The 27,847-nt window shown below is 39.2% G+C and overlaps 1 protein-coding gene across 1 annotated transcript in view; it reads right to left on the bottom strand.

Moving 5' to 3' along the window:
- The window catches only part of GMPR (guanosine monophosphate reductase), a 257,883-nt gene that overhangs the window by 180,034 nt on the left and 50,002 nt on the right, over positions 1 to 27,847 (bottom strand). Inside the window, exon 2 of the mRNA XM_053714765.1 lies at positions 3,344 to 3,463. Within this exon, the coding sequence (XP_053570740.1) occupies positions 3,344 to 3,463 (120 nt within the window). The remainder of the gene's footprint in view (positions 1 to 3,343; positions 3,464 to 27,847) is intronic.

The following is a 27,847-nucleotide window of genomic DNA, read 5'->3' as shown; positions in this document are numbered from 1 at the left end:
ATTACAAATTTACCTGTAAAAGAAATCCTAACCTAAGTTACAATTAAACCTAACACTATTCTATCAATAAATTAATTAAATAAAATACCTACAATTACCTACAATTAACCTATCACTACACTATCAATAAATTAATTAAATACAATTCCTACAAATAAATACAATTAAATAAACTTGCTAAAGTACAAAAAATAAAAAAGAACTAAGTTACAAAAAATAAAAAAAATATTTACAAACATAAGAAAAATATTACAACAATTTTAAACTAATTACACCTACTCTAAGCCCCCTAATAAAATAACAAAGCCCCCCAAAATAAAAAAAATGCCCTACCCTATTCTAAATAACTAAAGTTCAAAGCTCTTTTACCTTACCAGCCCTGAACAGGGCCCTTTGCGGGGCATGCCCCAAGAAGTTCAGCTCTTTTGCCTGTAAAAGAAAAAATACAATACCTAAGCCCCCCAACATTACAACCCACCACCCACATACCCCTAATCTAACCCAAACCCCCCTTAAATAAACCTAACACTAAGCCCCTGAAGATCTTCCTACCTTATCTTCACCTCACCGGGTTCAACGATCTGTCCAGAAGAGCTCCTCCGATGTCCTGATCCAAGCCCAAGCGGGGGGCTGAAGAGGTCCATGATCCGGATGAAGTCTTCATCCATGCGGGAGCTGAAGAGGTCCATGATCTGGATGAAGTCTTCTATCAACGGCATCTTCAATCTTCTTTCTTCCGGATCCATCTTGCAGACCTCCGACGCGGAACATCCTGCTGGCCCGACGGACTAACGACGAATGACGGTTCCTTTAAGGGACGTCATCCAAGATGGCGTCCCTCGAATTCCGATTGGCTGATAGGATTCTATCAGCCAATCGGAATTAAGGTAGGAATATTCTGATTGGCTGATGGAATCAGCCAATCAGAATCAAGTTCAATCCGATTGGCTGATCCAATCAGGTTGTAATGTTGGGGGGCTTGGGTATTGTATTTTTTCATTTACAGGCAAAAGAGCTGAACTTCTTGGGGCATGCCCCGCAAAGGGCCCTGTTCAGGACTGGTAAGGTAAAAGAGCTTTGAACTTTAGTTATTTAGAATAGGGTAGGGCATTTTTTTATTTTGGGGGGCTTTGTTATTTTATTAGGGGGCTTAGAGTAGGTGTAATTAGTTTAAAATTGTTGTAATATTTTTCTTATGTTTGTAAATATTTTTTTATTTTTTGTAACTTAGTTCTTTTTTATTTTTTGTACTTTAGCAAGTTTATTTAATTGTATTTATTTGTAGGAATTGTATTTAATTAATTTATTGATAGTGTAGTGTTAGGTTAATTGTAGGTAATTGTAGGTATTTTATTTAATTAATTTATTGATAGCATAGTGTTAGGTTTAATTGTAACTTAGGTTAGGATTTCTTTTACAGGTAAATTTGTAATTATTTTAACTATTTTAGCTATTAAATAGTTCTTAACTATTTAATAGCTATTGTACCTGGTTAAAATAAATACAAAGTTACCTGTAAAATAAATATTAATCCTAAAATAGCTATAATATAATTATAATTTATATTGTAGCTATATTAGGATTTATTTTACAGGTAAGTATTTAGCTTTAAATAGGAATAATTTATTTAATAAGAGATAATTAATTTCGTTAGATTTAAATTATATTTAATTTAGGGGGGTGTTAGTGTAAGGGTTAGACTTAGCTTTAGGGGTTAATACATTTATTAGAATAGCGGCGAGATTGGGTCGGCAGATTAGGGGTTAATAATTGAAGTTAGGTGTCGGCGATGTTAGGGAGGGCAGATTAGGGGTTAATACTATTTATTATAGGGTTAGTGAGGCGGATTAGGGGTTAATAACTTTATTATAGTAGCGGTGCGGTCCGGTCGGCAGATTAGGGGTTAATAAGTGTAGGCAGGTGGAGGCGACGTTGTGGGGGGCAGATTAGGGGTTAATAAATATAATATAGGGGTCGGCGATGTTAGGGCAGCAGATTAAGGGTACATAGGGATAATGTAAGTAGCGGCGGTTTACGGAGCGGCAGATTAGGGGTTAATAATAATATGCAGGGGTCAGCGATAGCTGGGGTGGCAGATTAGGGGTTAATAAGTATAAGGCTAGGGGTGTTTAGACTCGGGGTACATGTTAGGGTGTTAGGTGCAGACGTAGAAGTGTTTCCCCATAGCAAACAATGGGGCTGCGTTAAGAGCTGAACGCGGCTTTTTTGCAGGTGTTAGGTTTTTTTTCAGCTCAAACAGCCCCATTGTTTCCTATGGGGGAATCGTGCACGAGCACGTTTTTGAGGCTGGCCGCTTGCGTAAGCAACTCTGGTATCGAGAGTTGAAGCTGCGTTAAAAATGCTCTACACTCCTTTTTTGGAGCCTAACGCAGCCTTTTTGTGGACTCTCAATACCAGAGTTATTTTTATGGTGCGGCCAGAAAAAAGCCGGCGTTAGTTTTTCGGGTCGTTACCGACAAAACTCCAAATCTAGCCGTTAATGTCTAGATTGGCACCTCGTGCACACGTTTGGTGCCAGTTTTTGAGCTTACACCACCAGTGATTGGTAGTAGACTGTGCACATACATACGCTTCAATGCACTAGCACTGCACTAGACATGTGCAGATGACACTAATAAAATGCTATTAAAGTAGGCTGACCATATTGCCGCTTTAAAAAGGGACACATGAAAAATACATATGTCAGGGCTGTTTTCAGGGCTGTTTAAAGAAATGGTTTTGTATAAGAACCCTCACATATGTATTTTTCTTAAAGAGGCAATATGGTCAGCCTATATAAAAGGCTAATACACTTTGCATTGCAAAGAGTTTTGCAATAGTGCGCTTAGTACTGAAATAAAAACATAGATTTTGATGACAGATAAAAGCCAGAATGCCCAGACTAGACTGTTTCTTACAACTTCTCTCTGTTTCAATAATCTGAATGTATTCAGCTGAACTTTTTATGGGCTTAAATGCTGCACTTAAATATCTTTGTCTATTCCTGCTTCTAGGTTAATTTCCTTTATTTCACATGATCTTCATTACAGCTGTCTGCATCTCCAATTTTGTAATACTATCTGTAATACCATCTGAGGTTTCTGATTTTTTTTATTATCTATAGCTACAAAAAGTGAAAGCTATTTTTATGTTAGCATGATTACTTGAGTTAGAATAGGCAGTTTGTGTTTTGGAGCACCAGTTCCTTTTTTTCCATTATATATTCTTTAAAAAAAAAACGATCAAAGGATTTCTGACACAAAGTAACAATTGATGAACTGTATTTTGAATTATGGTAGTGTAAAAAAAATAACAATAATACTTTCCTAATTATATAATTCACCTTGCTCAGTGCCCTTGCGATCTCAAATGTCCCAACAGTATCCATATTGGCAGCAATTATAGGGATGCCAGTGTACGTTTGTTTGGAGTTCCTGAATGTAAAGGTTCGTACCAGGTCCACCTGAAAAAAAACAGTACATAAAAATGTGAATGTTTATCTGGAGACCTATAATTATTTGTTCTATCTGCAAGATCTATTTTCTGCTTTTGACATATTCAAGCTCTAGCTAAATCCTGCTGTGCACACCTACGCAACATTTCCAGAATTCGTCCTTTCCTTACTCAAGAAACTACAAAAATAATAATTAATGCCTTCATTTTGTCATGCATTGACTACTGCAATCTACTTCTAAATGGCCTTCCTAGATGTCACCTCTCCCCTTTCAATCTATTATGAATGCTTCAGCTAGATACCTAAGTTGCAGATCTACATCAGCAGCTCCGCTCTGCCAGTCTCTACACTGACTCCCTATACACTCCAGAAGGCAATTCAAAATATTAACCCTAACCTATAAATCACTCAACAGATTCAGTCCCAACTATATTTTCTCTCTCATCTCCAAATACACCCCGACCCGTCCTCTTCGATCAACCTGTGACCTATGTCTCTCCACTCCTGTTATTTCTACGTCCCTCTCCTGCCTCCAAAACTTCTCATGTGCTGCGCCGGTCCTCTGGAACTCTTTACCCAGCTCCATCAGACTGTCTCCAACCTTGTATAGCTTCAGACGCTCTTTGAAAACCCACCTATTCAGAGAGGCTTACCATCTCTCCTCTGTTTTTCATCCACCCCAGAATAATTATTTAACTGCCATGACTCACTGCTGCAACTAAAATCCATGTAGAAAGCTACCTCAAACCTTTATTATTATGGAAATTCTGATACCTGATTTGTCATATTGTTTAAGCAATAGATATGGTCCAAACAACAACAAAAAAAGCTGGTTAAAATTTAAATCAACATTACTTTCAGTGGCAGATGCGCCTCTGATTAAAGGGGGCGACTTTAATGTAGCTCCGCATATCCCACTAGATAGATTTAGGGATTCCTCTTCCCATATGCATCCTATCAGACATAATGCATCCTTAAAGACAGGTGTGAAGCTTATAAATACCTTTGCCCAAAATGTTAATCTCTTAGATGAATGGAGAGTTAGGAACCCCGATGGGAGGCACTATACCTGTGTCTCGAAAACACTTCACACTGTATCCAGAATTGATTATGTTTTTAGTTTAACTGCTAGCTAACAGTTAGGTCATAGACATGGTAATTTCTCAGATTGTTATCTCTGATCATTCCACCATATGGTCCTGTTTAAATATGTCTACAGATTAGCCTAATGATGGAAGATGGAAATGTCCTTGTTTTCTTGATAATAATAATACTTAAAATCTAAAGATAAGGAGAAATGACTATATTGCCCTCAACAGTTTAAGTGGAGAGAAATTTGATGTCTATTGCTATGCCTCTAAAGCTGTGATGAGGGATGAAATTACTTCCTTTACAGCCTCAAGGCTTCTGGCTAATAAACTAATGATTGCATATAATGAGTACTTAGCAAACCCTACCAATCACAATACGGAAACTTATTACACTATAAAAAGGAGAGTGAAAAAAAAAAAAAAAAAAAAGGAGAGTGGCACTTATCTTTCATCTTTAGAAGAAGCATATAGGGTTAAGTCACAAGGTATATGTTACCGTTATAGGAGCAAACCAGGCAAGCTACTTGCTAATGTAGTTAAAGCTTACCCTCCAAGTCCTATGTCTCCGCTCTAAAAGTAAAAGGAGAACATAAAATGACCATGGCTGAGATTGCAGAGGGGTTTTGGGCCTACTACCAGGAGCTGCAAAGGAGGATGATGTTAAACAAAATAGCTTTTGTGAGAGAGTGAACATTTTTAAGATAACTCCAGAACAGATAGATTTAATGAACACTCTGATTTCAGCTAAATAAGTCTTGATAGCTATCAGAAATACCCCCGTAGGCAAGGTGGCACGTCCTGATGGTCTTCCCATAGAATATTATAAATTGTTTTAGGGAGATCTCACCCCCACTCTGGCAGACCTCTTTACTACATACCTATTGACTGAGGAGAAGTTAGCTGATATTTTTACAGATGCCACAATTTGTGTCCTCCTGAAATCGGGCATACCATCCCATATCACTGCTTAACAGTGATTATAAACTGTTAACCAAAATAATAGTGGGCCATCTGGCATCTATCATCCCCTCTATCATACACAAAGATCAAACAGGGTTGATCAAGAACAGATCCACAGTAGCGAATAGTAGAAAAGCATTACTGGTTATCTCTCACTTTTGGGATAAAAAACTGAAGGTGGAAATTAGAGAGTTGTCAGACGCTTGTCTTCTAGCCTTAGATGCAGAAAAGGTGTTTGATAGGGTAGAATGGTTGAATTTATATTGAGTATAGCTATATTCAGTTTTCAAGGGGAATTCCCAGCCTTAATAGCCAAATTGTATAACCAACCTATATCAGCCATGATAATGAATGGACAGATTTCTAATAAAATTTTCCTTGGAGAGGGTCACTAAACAGGGGTGCTCATTGTCACCCTTGTTATGTGATATTGCCATAGAGCCTTTGGCTCAGTTATTGAGACAGGATATGGAAGTCATACAAGTTGGTTTGTAAATAATCCTTGTTCATCTATCCCTAAAATAATAGTGCTCCACTTGTAATCTAGTCCTTAATGCTGGATTGTCCAAAGATTCACAAGTTCTGCAAAATAACAGATTACTGGTTAAAATTGATATGCAAGGGCACTTTACTACTAAGTTGCTCCTCCGATTTGCTCTTGATAGATGATAGAGAGATGGATAATCATTCTAAATAAGTTAATATTGTATTGTTGCTGGCAAGGAAACTCACATTGACACAGTGGATATGTATTCCCCCTACCTTAACCACTTTAAAAAAACAGTGTGCATAATCAATTGAGAATAGAACAGACAGATGTTAAAAGAGAAATTCAAACCCGAATAAAGAGCTCTTTTACAAAATGGGAGGTTTTTATTGTCTCTTTGCCTGTGCCCTTGCAGGGTCAAATAATTACTCCCTTCTCCTCCTCTGTATTTATTTTGCAGTAGCAGGGGAATTGGTGTTTTCAGGGCCTGGGCTTCAATAGAATGGAGACCGCCTAGAAAGGTTGACTCAACCTGCTGACCTAATATGTATTTATTTACCTTTATATCCGTGGTTAATTAGTTGTGGTTAGTTTATTTTATTATTTTCTATTTAATTATATTATAGAATTGGAGCCTAGGGCCTAGTACATATATTTTAATCATTGTTAGTGCATAATTACTCTGCCTATGTACTTGGATTTCAACAAAACATTTTCTCTGTACACCTGCTCTATTGCTGACAAGTAATTTGCACTTTTGTTGCCTATGTTCTGGATTCTCTTTTAAAAAAATTAAGTAAAACAAAAAAAAATATTCTTTTGACATTTTGTATACTGTGAAACAGGGCTGGCTCAAAACATTGTGCTTCCTGGGTCTAAGAATGAAATAACATCCACTTCCACAACAGTGTAAACCCAATTATAGTCAAGCATTAAAGTTCAGCACATTGAAATTTCACATGAGAGCAATCATGCTGATACCTAATTGATGACGCCATATGTGAGTAAATTCTCTTAAACTATAACTATTAGCCAGATTAGGGCCTAGATTTGGAGTTTGGCGGTAGCCGTGAAAACCAGCGTTAGAGGCTCCTAACGCTGGTTTTAGGCTACCGCCGGTATTTGGAGTCACTCAAAAAATGGTCTAACGCTCACTTGTCAGCCGCGACTTTTCCATACCGCAGATCCCCTTACGTCAATTGCGTATCCTATCTTTTCAATGGGATCTTTCTAACTCCGGTATTTAGAGTCGTGTCTGAAGTGAGCGTTAGAAATCTAACGACAAAACTCCAGCCGCAGAAAAAAGTCAGTAGTTAAGAGCTTTCTGGGCTAACGCTGGTTCATAAAGCTCTTAACTACTGTGCTCTAAAGTACACTAACACCCATAAACTACCTATGTACCTCTAAACCGAGGTCCCCCCACATCGCCGCCACTCGATTAAATTTTTTTAACCCCTAATCTGCCGACCGCCACCTACGTTATACTTATGTACCCCTAATCTGCTGCCCCTAACACCGCCGACCCCTGTATTATATTTATTAACCCCTAACCTGCCCCCCACAACGTTGCCGCCAGCTACCTACAATAATTAACCCCTAATCTGCCGACCGCAAAGCGCCGCCACCTACATTATAGCTATGTACCCCTAATCTGCTGTCCCTACCACCGCCGACCCCTATATTATATTTATTAACCCCTAATCTGCCGCCCTCAACGTCGCCTCCACCTGCCTACACTTATTAACCCCTAATCTGCCGACCGGACCGCACCGCTATTATAATAAAGTTATTAACCCCTAATCCGCCTCACTAACCCTATAATAAATAGTATTGTCAAGGTATTTGAAATATTATTAAATAATATATAGAAGTATATTTATCTTTAATAAATCTGTGGATGTGCACATGGTCTGTAGACAAAGGTTTGTTTCTGGGAGATCTCACACACTCAATATGCTAAATTATGCAATTGTATAATTTAGCAAGACACTGAAATATAACACAGTTTCTTTAACCCTCTGCATGATTGCCTGGGAACAAATGTTAAATGACAACATGCTGATACTTAGAGCAGGATACATTCCCATATATTGGTTTCCTCCAAGGAAGATGCCGATCCGTCTGAGGAGATGTGAAAAATACAGGCATTTTTCAAAAGGGACGGGTAATTAGCACAGATTTATTTGAGTGGCTCATGCTGTGCGAGTACTAACCCTGGGAAATACCAGATGTGGTGATTAAGATAACACAGAGAAAACACAGACGTTGTGTCGGGGGTTAGAATAACACAGTGAAGACAAATGGCTTACATTATGATTTCAGAACAACTGTATATGTTTTAATGGACATGAGATGTGTGTGTATATATATATATATATATGTAATATATATATATGTGTGTATGTTTTGAAAACATGAATATCTTAGCCTCTGTGTGTTTAAGAACATGAATAGATGTTTATGGACCTGAAGAGAAGTGATTATTAACATTTATTTTTATTTCAGATCTACATAGACAGGATTCACTTGGAATACAGTACAATACTGAATTAAAAATAAGCTATTACTCACATATAAATGCCAGGATACCGATAAAATTGTAATGCATTTTAAGCTAATAATTAGCAGTATTAAAATACCTTAATATAACAAAATGTTAATAATATAACATATTTGGTATCAGAATAATCAGAAAAAATAACCTAATATTAATCATCTGTAATTGGGGTTATATATGATTAATGCAGAGAGTGTGATCTGATTAAATAACCATTTTATAAGAAAAGAATTAACTTGATTAAAAATGTTAGATATATGTGATGTTTCATATCAAAATGATCAGAAAATTCATAAAACCCTACCCTATCTAAAACAAATATTATGAATAATTGCTGTAGAAAGGTATGGTCTGATTAAATAACCATTTTATGAAAATAATCAACTTACTTAAAAATGTTTAGAAATGTGAAGGTGAATTTGTGTTGTTTGTAAAATGCTGCCACCTGGTGTTGCCATGAGAGAACTACAGCCAGAAAGCTTTTTGGCTGTTGGAAATGGGATATTCAGATTATCCAATAGAGGGACAAGGTTTCGAAGGGCCACCCATATTTCACACCAATGATTACACTAATAAGTTGATGCAGAAAGAGAGACTGGCTACAGTTTTTTTAACTGACTGAAACTGTTTTGCGTGCGACACAGTCAAACTACAAAAACAAAGTGGGCCATATTTCTCCTATTCCATTGCAATTACACTTATTTTATATGAGGTGTGAAATTGGATCCGTTGCGAAAATTGGGAACTGGATTGCTGTTATTTGGTGATGTATATAAAAGTTTTATTATAAGATAAGTTATATGCATAGTCAATTTGTATTTAATAGATTTAAAGAAACAGTGTGTTTTAGTTAGCATTTCACAGCCTATGCCTATATATATATTGTTTAAATCTGCGTCTGATTGACCAAGTAACTCATCTATGCAAGTTCTGATATTGTCAGTTAATTTTGTATTAGGATAAATTGCAGTTAAATAGCAGAATATATATATTATCCTATTGTTTTATAAACACTGTTTAGAATTGTATTGCTTGGATGTTAAAGGTTTTTAGTCCCATTGTGTTAAATAAATAAAAGGCTGAATTGTGAAGGTATATCTTTCTGGGTTTTGTAAGAAGGATAGCATATCTTAAGAGTTGGTTTTAACGCATATAAATTTTGTTTCATTTCCTTGTATTGCGAATATACTTCAATATGTTTATGGATATTAACTAAATAAAAGAATTCAGATATTTATATTAATTGTATGGTCTAGTAGATGCATGGTTGATTAGGGTTTCAATTTTTAAGGAAAATTATTTTAAGATTGTGTTTATAACCCTGCCATAAACTTATATATTATTTGGATAGCACTACTAAGATTTTCATAAATATACTGACATAATAATTGGAGGCACCGCTGAGATTTATTAATATTCCATCATATTTGATATAATATATTTGTAAGTAAATAGAAATTATTATAAAAGAGAGAAAAAGTTTCATATTTCGATATTAATATTTTGAAGATATAATTTTTGAAGAGTTGAAATATTGATTTTCATATTTCGAGATTGATATTAATATCTTGAAATATTATTAAATATTAATTTTGAAAAATTAATAAAAATATTAATTTTTCATATTTAAAAATTAATCAAAAATATTAATTTTTCATATTTTCAAAGTTAATCAAAAATATTAATTTTTCATATTTCGAAATATTAATTTTTCATATTTCAAAATTAATAATATATTTTTTTTAAATATAATTTTTTTTTTCTTCTCTCTTTTTATTGGCAAAAATTGTATTAGCGTTTTAGTTTAACTAAATACTAAACCAATACAATAATGTCTGTAGCCAGAAGTGACTCATTTAATTCTATACATAGCAATGAAATTGGTCCCATAACCATACCTATTACTAAAGGTCAGGTCCTTAAGAAAGATATCTTAAGTTACCTTAAAGGGAAGTTTAATATTAAATGATTTTGTGGATATGCTTGAAACTAGGGCTAAAAATATTACCGTTAATAATAATATGTGGAATGAAGAGAATTAATTCTTCCAGGAATTATTAATGATTAATCAATGCAAAGATCCCAAAAAGCGAGAAGAACTAATACTAAAATCTTGGCCCCTTTTAATATGCATAATTGACGAAATGTCGTTTTGTGTCACAGACAAACGATTGCAAATACAGGAGCTAGAAAATAGTATTCGTTCCTCGCGCAGACGCGAAGAAGGTTTAAAAATAGCCAAAAATAAAATGGATGAATTTGCCCAAAACCTAGCCACCTTAGATAAGCACAATATGGACTTAATCGCGCAGATACAAGATTTAAATGAACAGCTTGCGCAAAGCCAGAGAGAATTAAGCGATTTAAAAAGGTCATATTGCCATAATGAAAACCCCTATATTAGCAATGAGAATGATACAGATAATGCTAACTCCCTTAGCGAACGCGTCAGGGACGAGGTACGAAAATATATAGAACAACATAGACAAATGACCCCTAACGGGTCAGAAATAGATTTCCCAAATAGACAATCCCCTCAGGATGTAAATCCAGAGGACAGCTGTAGCGCAGCTGATGCGGGGGAGGGAAACTCTAACAGAGAATCCCAAAATAAGTCTGATAAAGTCTATGATTCCCATAAAATAATCACCTTCGTACAACGCGCAGTACCTATATTCTCCAATAAGGGAACAACATCTGTAATTGATCATTTACAGGCTTTTGAAAATGCGTTAGCTATAATGAATGTTACAAGTGAGAAATTGAAAATTGAATTTCTGCCTTGGGTATTTGACAGTAAGCATCACAAATTCTTTGCTTCACTAAAGGATATGAATATTCATTCCTGGAATGGGGTAAAACAACAATGCAGAAAAGAATTCGGGCAATATCGCACTAAAACTGCAGCGAAAATAGCGGTATATGGTTTAAAGTGTTGTGCGAATCAGAGTCCAATCGAATTCCTTTCTGTATTGAAAAATGCGTACAGTATGGCTGAAGATAATCCCAGATTTGATGGCTCAGAATTTGTAAATTTATTTTTTGAAGCATTGCCTACACCCATCAAAATTAACTTAGCTAGAGATTTTGATGAGGACTGCTCATTGGAATGGCTGATCAAAGAGAGTACGAAGTTATACTCTATTCAGCAGTCCAGTGAGCAGGGGGTTAAAAAGGAGTCAAAACCCAAAATTGTGGCAGAAACTAGGGTGTCACCTAGCCCCCTCAATTTGGAGTCTAACAAGAGGACTTATGCAGAGGTGGCCAGTCAAAACAGGCCATCTCCACAGAGGTTTAATTCTGCCCCTCCCCCTACACAGGTTGAGGCGCAGGGAGACTATAACCAAAGTGGGGGACATAATCAGGTGAATAATTACTCACAAAGAGAATACTCGCCAAATAATTGGTATCCACGCAAGGGTAGATACAATAGGCGGCGAAGATATTCTCAGGGTAACCAGACACCCCAGGTATATAATGCTCCCCAAAGTACTAATGCGGAACAAGCTGAACCCCAGGGGCAACCACGCCAGAATAGAAATAGTGGCCCTGATTCTGAGGGAACCCAATGGTCCAGGAATCAGTACAATGGGGCACCAAGAGATAGACCCAGGGGTAGAGGTAACTTGTACAGTCAGGTAGATATGCTATTTACCCAGTTAAATCGGTTAAGCGAACAAATCGCTAATATGAGTCAAAAATCTACGGCTCAGCAACCGAACAATACTTTTTTAGGGGTACAGCCAGTGGTCAGCAGTGGACCACAGGCACAGTCATAAATACTGCAGTATCACCTGAAGGGGAGGGGAGAGATATACAAAATGTAATAATAAATATCAATGATACTTGTAAGGTTTATCCAATAAAGGAACACAATTACAGATACTGTTTGTAATATTATGTAAGGCAATATATAACGAAAGCAAGTTAAGGATGAATTATAATATGTATGTCTCACTGCTGGTAATGAATATCCAATAACTGTAAGGCAATCTGATCCAGCAGTGAATTTATCTAGAATGATTGTGAAATAAAACCAAACTTAATATGGTTTAATAAAGAGTTAAATAAGAATGTGCAGCTAAATTATTATGTAGCAGGAAAAAGGTCTAATCATCAGAATTGAGAGGCAAGAGGAAATGCAGTATTGATAACTTTTGAGGAGTTCAATATTGCAGAGGTAACTTCGATAACCACAATTGTTATAATTAGAAGGCAGAGACAAGATTATTAAAACTACGAAATAGCAAAATAAGAATATGAATGTTATTCCCCAGCTAAGTATGGTACTTCCAGCGATTAGTCACATTTACTACCTTATCCCATAGAGAGTTCTCCCTTTTGCCTGTCAGCAATGCGGTTTAGTGCTGAGCTGAGATGCTGAGTAGTGTAAACAGGAAGTTCCGGTTTCAGTCCGGTGGAATTCTGGGAGCTGTAGTTCAATTGCAGAAAAGAATAATAATAACGAAAAAACGGGTAAACACTTGCTGAAGAAATAATAAAGTTAGTTAAAGCTTGCCAGGTCAGTATACTTATAGTTGTTAGATGGAGGATGACTGGAAGGAATCCTGTCCTGGGAAGGAGAGCTGAGAATGGTGCAGCTTACTCGAGCAGCGATGAAAGTTTCACCTTGCAGGTATGAGAATGAGGCTTGGTACTCAGGTGTTCAAAGGAACGGATTAGAATAACTAAGCAATGATGCTTAGTTGTTCTAACTATTAAAAGGGGAAGTACCCAATCAGAAGAAAGAACGAATTAAAGACACAGTAACCCTTACAGGACCCCCTGCTCAAGGACGCTGTTCCACAGCGGTAGGACGAGGTCTGTCGGGGTGACGGCGATGAAATGAGGAAATTAACCTGGGAGCATTGACACTGGATGCAGGTTCCCAAGAATCCTCATCAGAAGAGAAATTCTTCCAGTGAATAAGATATTGTAGGGCACCCTGGCGTAGCCTAGAGTCCAGAATGGACTGGACTTCGAATTCATCCGGATCAAGGAGAATTGGAGGAGGAGGTTGTAGAATGTTGGATACTCTCTGCTCCTTGTAAGGCTTCAAAAGTGACACATGTATTGTTGGGTGAATGCGGAGAGTATTAGGAAGTTCAAGAGTGACAGCGTTCTGATTTACTATTCCTTTTATGCGATAGGGTCCGATGAAAAGACTTGCCAACTTTTTACTGGGTAGTTGTAATTTTAAGTTTTTTGTGGACAACCAAACCTTTTCTCCAATAGAATAATTTGGTGGGGGTCTTCTGCGTAAATCATAGAACTTCTTTTGTGTAGCTTGTGAGTTCTCAATATTTTGACAAATGAAGTTGAAATTATCAACGAGTGAATTGTGTAACTCATCCACCAAAGGAAAATTTAAATCGTCATTTGAATCCAGAAGAAAGGTCGGATGGTATCCATAATTAGCAAAAAAAGGTGTAAGTTTTGTTGAGGAATTTACAGAATTATTATATGCGAACTCAGCAGTGGATATGAAGTCAATCCAGTTGTTTTGATGGAAAGAACAAAAACATCTTATGTATTGTTCCAACCACTGATTCACACGTTCTGCCTGACCATTGGTTTGCGGATGGAATGATGTAGAGAATCTATGAACTATTTGAGTGAGATCACATAATTTCGACCAGAACCTAGAGGTAAACTGCGTGCCTCTATCTGTTGTGAGGATGGAAGGAATTCCGTGTAATTTTACGATGTTGTCTAAAAACAGCTGTGATGTTTCTGCCGAGGTTGGCAATTTGTGATAAGGTAGGAAATGAGCCATTTTCGTGAAAATGTCAACCACCACAAAAATTGTAGTTTGATTTTTTGATGGAGGTAAATCAACGATGAAGTTCATTGAAAGATGTTGCCATGGTTTGGTGGGTATAGGAAGGGACATGAGTAATCCATAGGGAGGTTTTCTCTCCGGTTTGGACGTGTTGCATATGATGCAAGTTTGAATGTGTTGTTGAACACTCTCTCTCATCTTTGGCCACCAAAATGACCTCTTAAGTAAGTCAAGGGTGCGTTGAATTCCTGGAATGTTGAATACTCCAGCGGAATCGGAGAATCCGTTGAATCACTTTTTAGACAATTTTGAATATTTAAACAATGATTGCTACAGAAATGTGAGTTAAACTTAATATGTGCAGGTGACCATTGTATTACTGGATTATGTGTTTGTAACCAATTAATACCTAATACTACAGGATAGTTAGGAGAGGGTAAAACATCAAATGAAATGAGTTCACTATGACCTAATGAGGTCATGTGAATAGGTATAGTTTGATGAGTAACAGGACCTGTAGTTATGGGTGAACCATCAATCACACGGACAAAGATAGGTTTTGTTTTGCGAATAAGGGGGATTTTATTGGATTTAACAATTTGTAAATCTATAAAGTTGCCATAGGCTCCTGAATCTATAATCCCATCAATCGTCAGATGTCTTTGATCCCACTGTAGAGAGAGTGACAGAGTGAAATAGGCTGAGTTAAGTACATTCAGAATTGTAGAAGTAGTAGAAACAGACTTACTGCGTTTGTTCTTTTGAAGGACAGGGCAGTCTTGAACGGTATGTTGAGGGTTTGCACAGTACATGCATAAGGATTTTATCCTACGTCTAAGTCTTTCTTCCGGTGTGAGCGGTCCTCGGGCTATACCTATCTCCATAGGTTGTTCAGCCACTTTTGAGGTTGTAGGTATATCTCGTGAGCTTTGTCCTGAAAACATTTTAGAACGAACATCTGAATTAAATCGTTCAGCACGTCTTTCACGTAGTCTGCGATCTAACAGTGTGGCCGTTCTCATTAATGCTTCAAGAGTCTTAGGCAATTCGACTCTGGCAAGCTCATCTTTGAGACTATCAGCAAGACCCAGTCTGAATTGGTTGCGCAGTGCAACTTGGCTCCATTGGGAGTCAGAAGCGTATAACTTAAAGTCAGCGACATAGTCCTGGACTGTTTAAGATTCCTCATAGAGGATTCTGCAGTTAATTGCACATCTTTGTCCTGATATAGGTTATCAAGTGCATCAAAGAATTCCTCTAGTGACCCCAGTAGTGGATCTTCTGTCTCACACAGGTTATCCGCCCATGAGCGGGGTTCACCTTTCATAAATGATATGATACTCAGAACCTTGACCCTCTCAGTTGGGTATGTTCTGGGTTTTAGTTGAAACAAAAGTTGACAGGAATTTTTAAACTGTCTATAGAATTTACGGTTACCAGAAAAAGGTTCAGGTAACATAACTTGGGGTTCTGGGTTATGCTCCTGAGGTGTGGGTCTAAGGCTTAATGAATCTCTTATAATAGCCCTTAGTGATTGATTCTCAAGTTGCACATCATGGACTGCTTGTGCAAGTTGATCAACTTTCTGAGACAAGTTATACACAATTTGTGGAATATCTGTTGGTTCCAATTCCATTTTTTAGGCTTAGTTATTATGTAAGGTTTATCCAATAAAGGAACACAATTACAGATACTGTTTGTAATATTATGTAAGGCAATATATAACGAAAGCAAGTTAAGGATGAATTATAATATGTATGTCTCACTGCTGGTAATGAATACCCAATAACTGTAAGGCAATCTGATCCAGCAGTGAATTTATCTAGAATGATTGTGAAATAAAACCAAACTTAATATGGTTTAATAAAGAGTTAAATAAGAATGTGCAGCTAAATTATTATGTAGCAGGAAAAAGGTCTAATCATCAGAATTGAGAGGCAAGATGAAATGCAGTATTGATAACTTTTGAGGAGTTCAATATTGCAGAGGTAACTTCGATAACCACAATTGTTATAATTAGAAGGCAGAGACAAGATTATTAAAACTACGAAATAGCAAAATAAGAATATGAATGTTATTCCCCAGCTAAGTATGGTACTTCCAGCGATTAGTCACATTTACTACCTTATACCATAGAGAGTTCTCCCTTTTGCCTGTCAGCAATGCGGTTTAGTGCTGAGCTGAGATGCTGAGTATTGTAAACAGGAAGTTCCGGTTTCAGTCCGGTGGAATTCTGGGAGCTGTAGTTCAATTGCAGAAAAGAATAATAATAACGAAAAAACGGGTAAACACTTGCTGAAGAAATAATAAAGTTAGTTAAAGCTTGCCAGGTCAGTATACTTATAGTTGTTAGATGGAGGATGACTGGAAGGAATCCTGTCCTGGGAAGGAGAGCTGAGAATGGTGCAGCTTACTCGAGCAGCGATGAAAGTTTCACCTTGCAGGTATGAGAATGAGGCTTGGTACTCAGGTGTTCAAAGGAACGGATTAGAATAACTAAGCAATGATGCTTAGTTGTTCTAACTATTAAAAGGGGAAGTACCCAATCAGAAGAAAGAACGAATTAAAGGCACAGTAACCCTTACAATACTAATCATGTTCTCTCCCCACAGACCGGAAACGGACAAATTAGCTGTGACGTTGAGCGACCTCATCCGGGAAAAACTAACAAACCTCTTCCCTTGCAGCTCTCTCCTAACCTTATCGCCACAGATGCAGTACAAAAGAATCCAACCGACCCTGTCATAGAGGAAACAGGTAGGTATGAAGATTCCTCTGCATCGAATGACACAGCGAATTCAGGTAACACGTGGCGAAGCCCACAGATGTGTGAGAATGCCAATTGTATGTGTGAAATGGTAGAAACTGCAGGAAGATATTATGTATTAGTTGAGCTGCAAGATTCAGTCTCCAACCCTATCAGGGGATTAATTGACACTGGGTCACAGGCGACTATCTTATCCCACAGGTACTACACACAGCTAAATGAGCTAACACCCCACAAACCTAAAATAAGAGTATTTGACGGTTCTCTAATAGGTGTTGGGGGTGACTCCCTAAAAGTTTACGGTACTGCATGGTTAAAATTTAAATTGGGGAACAGGGTCATAAGACACCCTGTCATTATAGTGGATCTGCCAACTGATCGTTTAATTATTGGTAGTGATCTCCTGAAGCGATTAAGCACCATAATTGATTGCATAAATAATGTAATTTGGTCACAAGTTAAACGGCCTATCAATTATGAAAAATCTGGTATATCTCGCGCCCGACATAGCTGTCACGTGGTAGAAGAGAAACCAGATGCTGTGGAGATTCATTTCAGGAATAACTCTGTACCTGAAATCACTATCCTACAAATAGATGATCAGACTCCTTTTAGTGGCTCTGATGGTAATACTTTTAAAATATCACCTGGAAAGATAGCGAATATTTCCCTAGATGGCGATGTATTAACCATATCACTCCACAAGGGGGATCATAAAATCCCTAAGGGGGGAGGCCACGCTCAATACCTCACAGGGATTGAGAGAGTTAAAGAGGATCTATTTATCCCTATACAAGTGCATGACCTTGGTAAAACCAAGTATGCTAAAATAAACTTAAAACAGGAAGCTAGCTATATAAGCGAAGGTTTATTAGCGCAGATAGCTGAACCTAAAGTGATTAAATATCTTTCTCCCCAAGACCACAGTGTCAGCAACCTGGATGACAGGTTTGAAAGCTATAACATCACAGCTAAGTGCTTATTATCTATCTCTATAGGAAATAAGTCAGTGAAGCACCTGTTTTTAGTTTTAAATACTCCCCATAATCAAATATACATTGGCAATGATATCTTACATAGATATGCCATACAAATAGATTTGATTAATTCTTGCCTCTGGAGCAGGTTAAAGGGGGACCCTGAAGTATTTCAGGATGAAAATGCAGCCCTGAAATCAAACCAGCAATTGCCATATGCTGTGAATATGCAGGTATCTAGCGATGTTATAATTCCTGCTGGGGCTGATAAATTTCTTTTACCCTTACAGGTAAAGAGAGGGCAGAAATTAAAAACTTCTGAAACACTGATTTGCCTCTCCCATAGAATACAAAATCTGGGTGTCACAGTGACTTACACTCCTATGGTGAATATTGGAACTGTTCCAATACATATTGTTGTGCATAACATGACCCCACAGGATATAACATTATCCAAGGGAACTACCATAGGATATGCACTGGAATCAAGTTATTACACTTTTGGATTCCAGAATAATGTAATTGGGCTAATACCTGAAGGATACTTAACTGAAGAACAATTAATAGAACAATCCTTTGCATCTATGCCAGAGGGTCTATTTAATGTTCAGTCTATTTATCCCTTCAGCTCAGAGGAAGGCATCTGTAAAATTGAAGAAGCCTCTCTAGTGTTTGATCAGCCAATCAAACAGCAAGATTACCCCAATACCCAGAGTCATGGGAGCAATGTAAACTATAACCAAGGGGACCTCACCTCTAGGTTGGAGGAAGCCTATGAAATAGGACAGCCTGAAATCTTTCCAGGATTTCAGCAAATAGTCGAAGAGCAAATATCCTTAGCTAATGGCTGTTCCAGCGATGATGAACGCCAACAGCTGCGAGAACTCCTGATGGAGTACAAGGATATTTTTGCTAAGGATTCTTATGACTGTGGTACTACAGACTTGCACATTGCAAGGATACAAACAGACCCTAATGCGCCACCTGTATTTGTCAAACAATACAGACTTCCCTTAGCCTCATATGATTCTCTTGCAGAGATCATAAGGAATTTGGAAGAAAGAGGTATTATCAGACAGGTGCACAGCTCTTATAATAATCCTATTCTAGGTGTCCTTAAGCCCAATGGACAATGGCGTTTGTGTGCTGATTTAAGACAGCTAAACAAACGAGTATACATGTCTGGCTGGCCTGTACCATACATTGACCAGTGCCTAGCACAAATGCAAGGATCCAAAATATTCACTGCCATTGATTGTGCACAGGGATATTGGACCATAAAGGTACATGAAGAGGACCAATATAAGCTAGCATTCTCCTTCCAAAAGGTCCAATATGCATTCCAGAGACTTCCATTTGGATACATAAATTCTGGACATGAATTTGCTGTATTCATGCATAAGGCTATGCCTGACGCACTGGAAAGGGGGACCTTATCTTATGTTGATGATGTTTTAATCAAAAGCACAGACTTTGAAAAACACATCGCAGAGCTTAAACACGTCCTCAGCCAACTTAAGAGGGCAGGTGTCAAATTATCCCTGTAAAAAGCTCAATGGTGCCGCACTTGTGTAAACTTCTTGGGACATGAAGTTACCTCTGATGGATTAAATCCCCAGAAGAAAAAGGTGGAAGCGATAGTGAATTCTAAAAACCCAACTAACTTAAAGGAATTGAGATCATTCCTGGGTATGACGAATTATTCTCGCAAATTCATTGATAATTATGCGGAATTAGCTAAACCACTACTACTTCTTCTAAAGAAAGATGTGAAATGGCACTGGAGTGAGTCTCAAGAGACAGCCATCAGAGAGCTGAAGAGAAAACTCACTCAAGCACCTTGCTTAGTGTACCCTGAAGGTGGCAAACCTTTCTACTTAGAAACAGGGTACACAGATGTAAGCATGAGTGCTGTTTTATACCAAAAGCATGATAATTTGAACAAAGCCATTGCTTATGCGAGCAAAAATCTATCCCCAGTAGAAATAAAGTTTAACGATTGCGAAAAAGCCCTTTTATCTACTGTATGGGCTCTACAAAATTTCCGCAGCTATATACAGGGCGAGAAAATTATTGTAGAAACGGCCCACCAGCCTTTGCTATATTTGCAGAGTGAGAGAATAAGAGATGGGAATTTGTCTAATAGCCGCATAACAGCGTGGACTCTTTCCTTACAAGGCTGGCCCTTAGAAATTTGCTACAAGCAGAATAAAAAGAATCCAGTCGCACAAGGGCTTGCTGAGCTCCACGACTGTACTGCTAGAGATCCTGGGAAAGAATTATCAGAAGATGATTTTCTGGAAGAACAATTGCTTTCCCCATATAAAAACAGAATTTATGTTTACCTGATAAATTACTTTCTCCAATGGTGTGTCCGGTCCACGGCGTCATCCTTACTTGTGGGATATTCTCTTCCCCAACAGGAAATGGCAAAGAGCCCAGCAAAGCTGGTCACATGATCCCTCCTAGGCTCCGCCTACCCCAGTCATTCGACCGACGTTAAGGAGGAATATTTGCATAGGAGAAACCATATGGTACCGTGGTGACTGTAGTTAAAGAAAATAAATTATCAGACCTGATTAAAAAAAACAGGGCGGGCCGTGGACCGGACACACCGTTGGAGAAAGTAATTTATCAGGTAAACATAAATTCTGTTTTCTCCAACATAGGTGTGTCCGGTCCACGGCGTCATCCTTACTTGTGGGAACCAATACCAAAGCTTTAGGACACGGATGAAGGGAGGGAGCAAATCAGGTCACCTAAATGGAAGGCACCACGGCTTGCAAAACCTTTCTCCCAAAAATAGCCTCAGAAGAAGCAAAAGTATCAAACTTGTAAAATTTGGTAAAAGTGTGCAGTGAAGACCAAGTCGCTGCCCTACATATCTGATCAACAGAAGCCTCGTTCTTGAAGGCCCATGTGGAAGCCACAGCCCTAGTGGAATGAGCCGTGATTCTTTCGGGAGGCTGCCGTCCGGCAGTCTCGTAAGCCAATCTGATGATGCTTTTAATCCAAAAAGAGAGAGAGGTAGAAGTTGCTTTTTGACCTCTCCTTTTACCAGAATAAACAACAAACAAGGAAGATGTTTGTCTAAAATCCTTTGTAGCATCTAAATAGAATTTTAGAGCGCAAACAACATCCAAATTGTGCAACAAACGTTCCTTCTTTGAAACTGGTTTCGGACACAGAGAAGGTACGATAATCTCCTGGTTAATGTTTTTGTTAGAAACAACTTTTGGAAGAAAACCAGGTTTAGTACGTAAAACCACCTTATCTGCATGGAACACCAGATAAGGAGGAGAACACTGCAGAGCAGATAATTCTGAAACTCTTCTAGCAGAAGAAATTGCAACTAAAAACAAAACTTTCCAAGATAATAACTTAATATCAACGGAATGTAAGGGTTCAAACGGAACCCCCTGAAGAACTGAAAGAACTAAGTTGAGACTCCAAGGAGGAGTCAAAGGTTTGTAAACAGGCTTAATTCTAACCAGAGCCTGAACAAAGGCTTGAACATCTGGCACAGCTGCCAGCTTTTTGTGAAGTAACACAGACAAGGCAGAAATCTGTCCCTTCAGGGAACTAGCAGATAATCCTTTTTCCAATCCTTCTTGAAGGAAGGATAGAATCTTAGGAATCTTAACCTTGTCCCAAGGGAATCCTTTAGATTCACACCAACAGATATATTTTTTCCAAATTTTGTGGTAAATCTTTCTAGTTACAGGCTTTCTGGCCTGAACAAGAGTATCGATAACAGAATCTGAGAACCCTCGCTTCGATAAGATCAAGCGTTCAATCTCCAAGCAGTCAGCTGGAGTGAAACCAGATTCGGATGTTCGAACGGACCCTGAACAAGAAGGTCTCGTCTCAAAGGTAGCTTCCAAGGTGGAGCCGATGACATATTCACCAGATCTGCATACCAAGTCCTGCGTGGCCACGCAGGAGCTATCAAGATCACCGACGCCCTCTCCTGATTGATCCTGGCTACCAGCCTGGGGATGAGAGGAAACGGCGGGAACACATAAGCTAGTTTGAAGGTCCAAGGTGCTACTAGTGCATCCACTAGAGCCGCCTTGGGATCCCTGGATCTGGACCCGTAGCAAGGAACTTTGAAGTTCTGACGAGAGGCCATCAGATCCATGTCTGGAATGCCCCACAGCTGAGTGACTTGGGCAAAGATTTCCGGATGGAGTTCCCACTCCCCCGGATGCAATGTCTGACGACTCAGAAAATCCGCTTCCCAATTTTCCACTCCTGGGATGTGGATAGCAGACAGGTGGCAGGAGTGAGACTCCGCCCATAGAATGATTTTGGTCACTTCTTCCATCGCTAGGGAACTCCTTGTTCCCCCCTGATGGTTGATGTACGCAACAGTTGTCATGTTGTCTGATTGAAACCGTATGAACTTGGCCCTCGCTAGCTGAGGCCAAGCCTTGAGAGCATTGAATATCGCTCTCAGTTCCAGAATATTTATCGGTAGAAGAGATTCTTCCCGAGACCAAAGACCCTGAGCTTTCAGGGATCCCCAGACCGCGCCCCAGCCCATCAGACTGGCGTCGGTCGTGACGATGACCCACTCTGGTCTGCGGAATGTCATCCCTTGTGACAGGTTGTCCAGGGACAGCCACCAACGGAGTGAGTCTCTGGTCCTCTGATTTACTTGTATCTTCGGAGACAAGTCTGTATAGTCCCCATTCCACTGACTGAGCATGCACAGTTGTAATGGTCTTAGATGAATGCGCGCAAAAGGAACTATGTCCATTGCCGCTACCATCAAACCGATCACTTCCATGCACTGCGCTATGGAAGGAAGAGGAACGGAATGAAGTATCCGACAAGAGTCTAAAAGTTTTGTTTTTCTGGCCTCTGTCAGAAAAATCCTCATTTCTAAGGAGTCTATTATTGTTCCCAAGAAGGGAACCCTTGTTGACGGAGATAGAGAACTCTTTTCCACGTTCACTTTCCATCCGTGAGATCTGAGAAAGGCCAGGACAATGTCCGTGTGAGCCTTTGCTTGAGGAAGGGACGACGCTTGAATCAGAATGTCGTCCAAGTAAGGTACTACAGCAATGCCCCTTGGTCTTAGCACAGCTAGAAGGGACCCTAGTACCTTTGTGAAAATCCTTGGAGCAGTGGCTAATCCGAAAGGAAGCGCCACGAACTGGTAATGCTTGTCCAGGAATGCGAACCTTAGGAACCGATGATGTTCCTTGTGGATAGGAATATGTAGATACGCATCCTTTAAATCCACTGTGGTCATGAATTGACCTTCCTGGATGGAAGGAAGAATAGTTCGAATGGTTTCCATCTTGAACGATGGAACCTTGAGAAACTTGTTTAAGATCTTGAGATCTAAGATTGGTCTGAACGTTCCCTCTTTTTTGGGAACTATGAACAGATTGGAGTAGAACCCCATCCCTTGTTCTCTTAATGGAACAGGATGAATCACTCCCATTTTTAACAGGTCTTCTACACAATGTAAGAATGCCTGACTTTTTATGTGGTCTGAAGACAACTGAGACCTGTGGAACCTCCCCCTTGGGGGAAGCCCCTTGAATTCCAGAAGATAACCTTGGGAGACTATTTCTAGCGCCCAAGGATCCAGAACATCTCTTGCCCAAGCCTGAGCGAAGAGAGAGAGTCTGCCCCCCACCAGATCCGGTCCCGGATCGGGGGCCAACATTTCATGCTGTCTTGGTAGCAGTGGCAGGTTTCTTGGCCTGCTTTCCCTTGTTCCAGCCTTGCATTGGTCTCCAAGCTGGCTTGGCTTGAGAAGTATTACCCTCTTGCTTAGAGGACTTAGCACTTTGGGCTGGTCCATTTCTACGAAAGGGACGAAAATTAGGTTTATTTTTTGCCTTGAAAGGCCGATCCTGAGGAAGGGCGTGGCCCTTACCCCCAGTGATATCAGAGATAATCTCTTTCAAGTCAGGGCCAAACAGCGTTTTCCCCTTGAAAGGAATGTTAAGTAGCTTGTTCTTGGAAGACGCATCAGCTGACCAAGATTTCAACCAAAGCGCTCTGCGCGCCACAATAGCAAACCCAGAATTCTTAGCCGCTAACCTAGCCAATTGCAAAGTGGCGTCTAGGGTGAAAGAATTAGCCAATTTGAGAGCATTGATTCTGTCCATAATCTCCTCATAAGGAGGAGAATCACTATCGACCGCCTTTATCAGCTCATCGAACCAGAAACATGCGGCTGTAGCTACAGGGACAATGCATGAAATTGGTTGTAGAAGGTAACCCTGCTGAACAAACATCTTTTTAAGTAAACCTTCTAATTTTTTATCCATAGGATCTTTGAAAGCACAACTATCCTCTATGGGTATAGTGGTGCGTTTGTTTAAAGTGGAAACCGCTCCCTCGACCTTGGGGACTGTCTGCCATAAGTCCTTTCTGGGGTCGACCATAGGAAACAATTTTTTAAATATGGGGGGAGGGACGAAAGGAATACCGGGCCTTTCCCATTCTTTATTAACAATGTCCGCCACCCGCTTGGGTATAGGAAAAGCTTCTGGGAGCCCCGGGACCTCTAGGAACTTGTCCATTTTACATAGTTTCTCTGGGATGACCAACTTGTCACAATCATCCAGAGTGGATAATACCTCCTTAAGCAGAATGCGGAGATGTTCCAACTTAAATTTAAACGTAATCACATCAGGTTCAGCTTGTTGAGAAATGTTCCCTGAATCAGTAATTTCTCCCTCAGACAAAACCTCCCTGGCCCCATCAGACTGGGTTAGGGGCCCTTCAGAACCATTATTATCAGCGTCGTCATGCTCTTCAGTATCTAAAACAGAGCAGTCGCGCTTACGCTGATAAGTGTTCATTTTGGCTAAAATGTTTTTGACAGAATTATCCATTACAGCCGTTAATTGTTGCATAGTAAGGAGTATTGGCGCGCTAGATGTACTAGGGGCCTCCTGAGTGGGCAAGACTCGTGTAGACGAAGGAGGGAATGATGCAGTACCATGCTTACTCCCCTCACTTGAGGAATCATCTTGGGCATCATTGTCATTGTCACATAAATCACATTTATTTAAATGAATAGGAATTCTGGCTTCCCCACATTCAGAACACAGTCTATCTGGTAGTTCAGACATGTTAAACAGGCATAAACTTGATAACGAAGTACAAAAAACGTTTTAAAATAAAACCGTTACTGTCACTTTAAATTTTAAACTGAACACACTTTATTACTGCAATTGCGAAAAAACATGAAGGAATTGTTCAAAATTCACCAAATTTTCACCACAGTGTCTTAAAGCCTTAAAAGTATTGCACACCAAATTTGGAAGCTTTAACCCTTAAAATAACGGAACCGGAGCCGTTTTTAACTTTAACCCCTTTACAGTCCCTGGTATCTGCTTTGCTGAGACCCAACCAAGCCCAAAGGGGAATAGGATACCAAATGACGCCTTCAGAAAGTCTTTTCTAAGTATCAGAGCTCCTCTCACATGCGACTGCATGTCATGCCTCTCAAAAACAAGTGCGCAACACCGGCGCGAAAATGAGGCTCTGCCTATGATTTGGGAAAGCCCCTAAAGAATAAGGTGTCTAAAACAGTGCCTGCCGATATTATTATATCAAAATACCCAGAATAAATGATTCCTCAAGGCTAAATATGTGTTAATAATGAATCGATTTAGCCCAGAAAAAGTCTACAGTCTTAATAAGCCCTTGTGAAGCCCTTATTTACGATCGTAATAAACATGGCTTACCGGATCCCATAGGGAAAATGACAGCTTCCAGCATTACATCGTCTTGTTAGAATGTGTCATACCTCAAGCAGCAAGAGACTGCTCACTGTTCCCCCAACTGAAGTTAATTGCTCTCAACAGTCCTGTGTGGAACAGCCATGGATTTTAGTGACGGTTGCTAAAATCATTTTCCTCATACAAACAGAAATCTTCATCTCTTTTCTGTTTCTGAGTAAATAGTACATACCAGCACTATTTCAAAATAACAAACTCTTGATTGAATAATAAAAACTACAGTTAAACACTAAAAAACTCTAAGCCATCTCCGTGGAGATGTTGCCTGTACAACGGCAAAGAGAATGACTGGGGTAGGCGGAGCCTAGGAGGGATCATGTGACCAGCTTTGCTGGGCTCTTTGCCATTTCCTGTTGGGGAAGAGAATATCCCACAAGTAAGGATGACGCCGTGGACCGGACACACCTATGTTGGAGAAATGTACAATGAAGACCATTGTCAAACATTACCTTGGATATATGTTGATGGTTGTTCTTACTATGCCACTATTGATAATGAGCGCAGATTAGTCGCTGGCATTGGTATAACTGGGGCAAATGGATTCTCAAATATATCTGTAGGTTTCAACATTGGACCAAGATCCAGTCAAGTTGCAGAACTCACCGCTGTTTTCAAAACCATTGAAATGGCTATTGAACATGGTATTCATGAATTTGTGATCATAACTGACTCAAATTATGTGCGTGACAGTTTTGTTGAATACCTGCCAACTTGGAAAAGAAATGGCATGCAGAAAAGCAATAACAAACCAGTCAAGCATGGCAAGTTGTTCTGCGAGATTGATAATCTGGTAGTATCCAATGACTTAACCATACACTGGAAAAAGACCAAGGGTCATTCCAGAGTTTTAGGTCCTGATAAGGAAGGCAATGACCTTGCGGATTCATTAGCCAAACAAGGAGCCATAACTGGAAAACTCCTTAATATTGACCATTTAATGGGTGCAATTCAGGTAGAAGCTATTACCAGAAACCAGGCAAAACAACAGAGTGAACCTAACTTGGTACAATGGAGTCAGGATTCTCCTAGTGAGGACCTGATCACTAGTCAAAAAGAAGACCCCATTGTAGGCATCTTCTATAAACACATAGAAGATCCTGAAAGCAACCCCATCTCAAAAGATGATTGTATTGGCAAAGAAGATCTGAGAATCTTAATAAAATCTAAATCACAATTCAAATTACAGGATGGTTTGTTAATTAGAACCTCCAAAACTGGCATCCAGCAGTGGGTAGTACCCACCAGGTTCCGAGGTCTAATGCTTCAACATGCCCATGATGCTCCCACATCTGGTCATCGTGGTGCCAAACTCACGTATGAAATATTGCGTGATTACGCTTTTTGGCCACACATGTTGAAAGATGTTCAAACCTACTGTCAAGGGTGTTTAATCTGCCCACAGTTCCAACCCACTGCACCAACGCATAGAGCGCCATTGCAGAAAAGGGGGATGGTAATGCCATGGTCAGATATACAAATTGATTTTATTGGCCCAGTAACAAGATCATCAAGAGGTAACAAATACATGTTAACCGTGACATGCCTGTTCACTAAATGGGTAGAGTGCATTAGTGCACCTAACAATAGTGCTGAAACATGTGCAGCATTGCTCATCAACCATGTATTTTCCAGATTTGGTTTGCCCCAAAGAATCGAATCAGATCGGGGGACCCACTTCACTAGCGAAGTGATGACAAAAATGTGGAAAATACTAGGGGTTAAAAGAAAGCTCCATATTGCTTATAGAGCTGCCTCAAGTGGTGGTGTAGAGCGTTACAACCAGTCCATTGTTAAAATCCTCAAAAAGTTTGTGAGTGAAACAGGTAAAGACTGGGATATAAAACTACCTCTAGTCTTAATGGCATTAAGAGCAACTCCAAGTAGTGCTACCAAGATGTCACCTTTTGAGCTGATGACTGGTAGAAGAATGGTTCTACCTCAGCATCTGCTGTACCGTACATCAGACAAAAATTTGATAAACGCTGCCAATACACATC

The sequence above is a fragment of the Bombina bombina genome, chromosome 5 (assembly GCF_027579735.1).
Source record: "Bombina bombina isolate aBomBom1 chromosome 5, aBomBom1.pri, whole genome shotgun sequence".
NCBI lineage: Eukaryota > Metazoa > Chordata > Amphibia > Anura > Bombinatoridae > Bombina > Bombina bombina.
The sequence above is the reverse complement of the archived record's forward strand: the minus strand, read 5'-3'. Positions and strand labels throughout refer to the sequence as shown.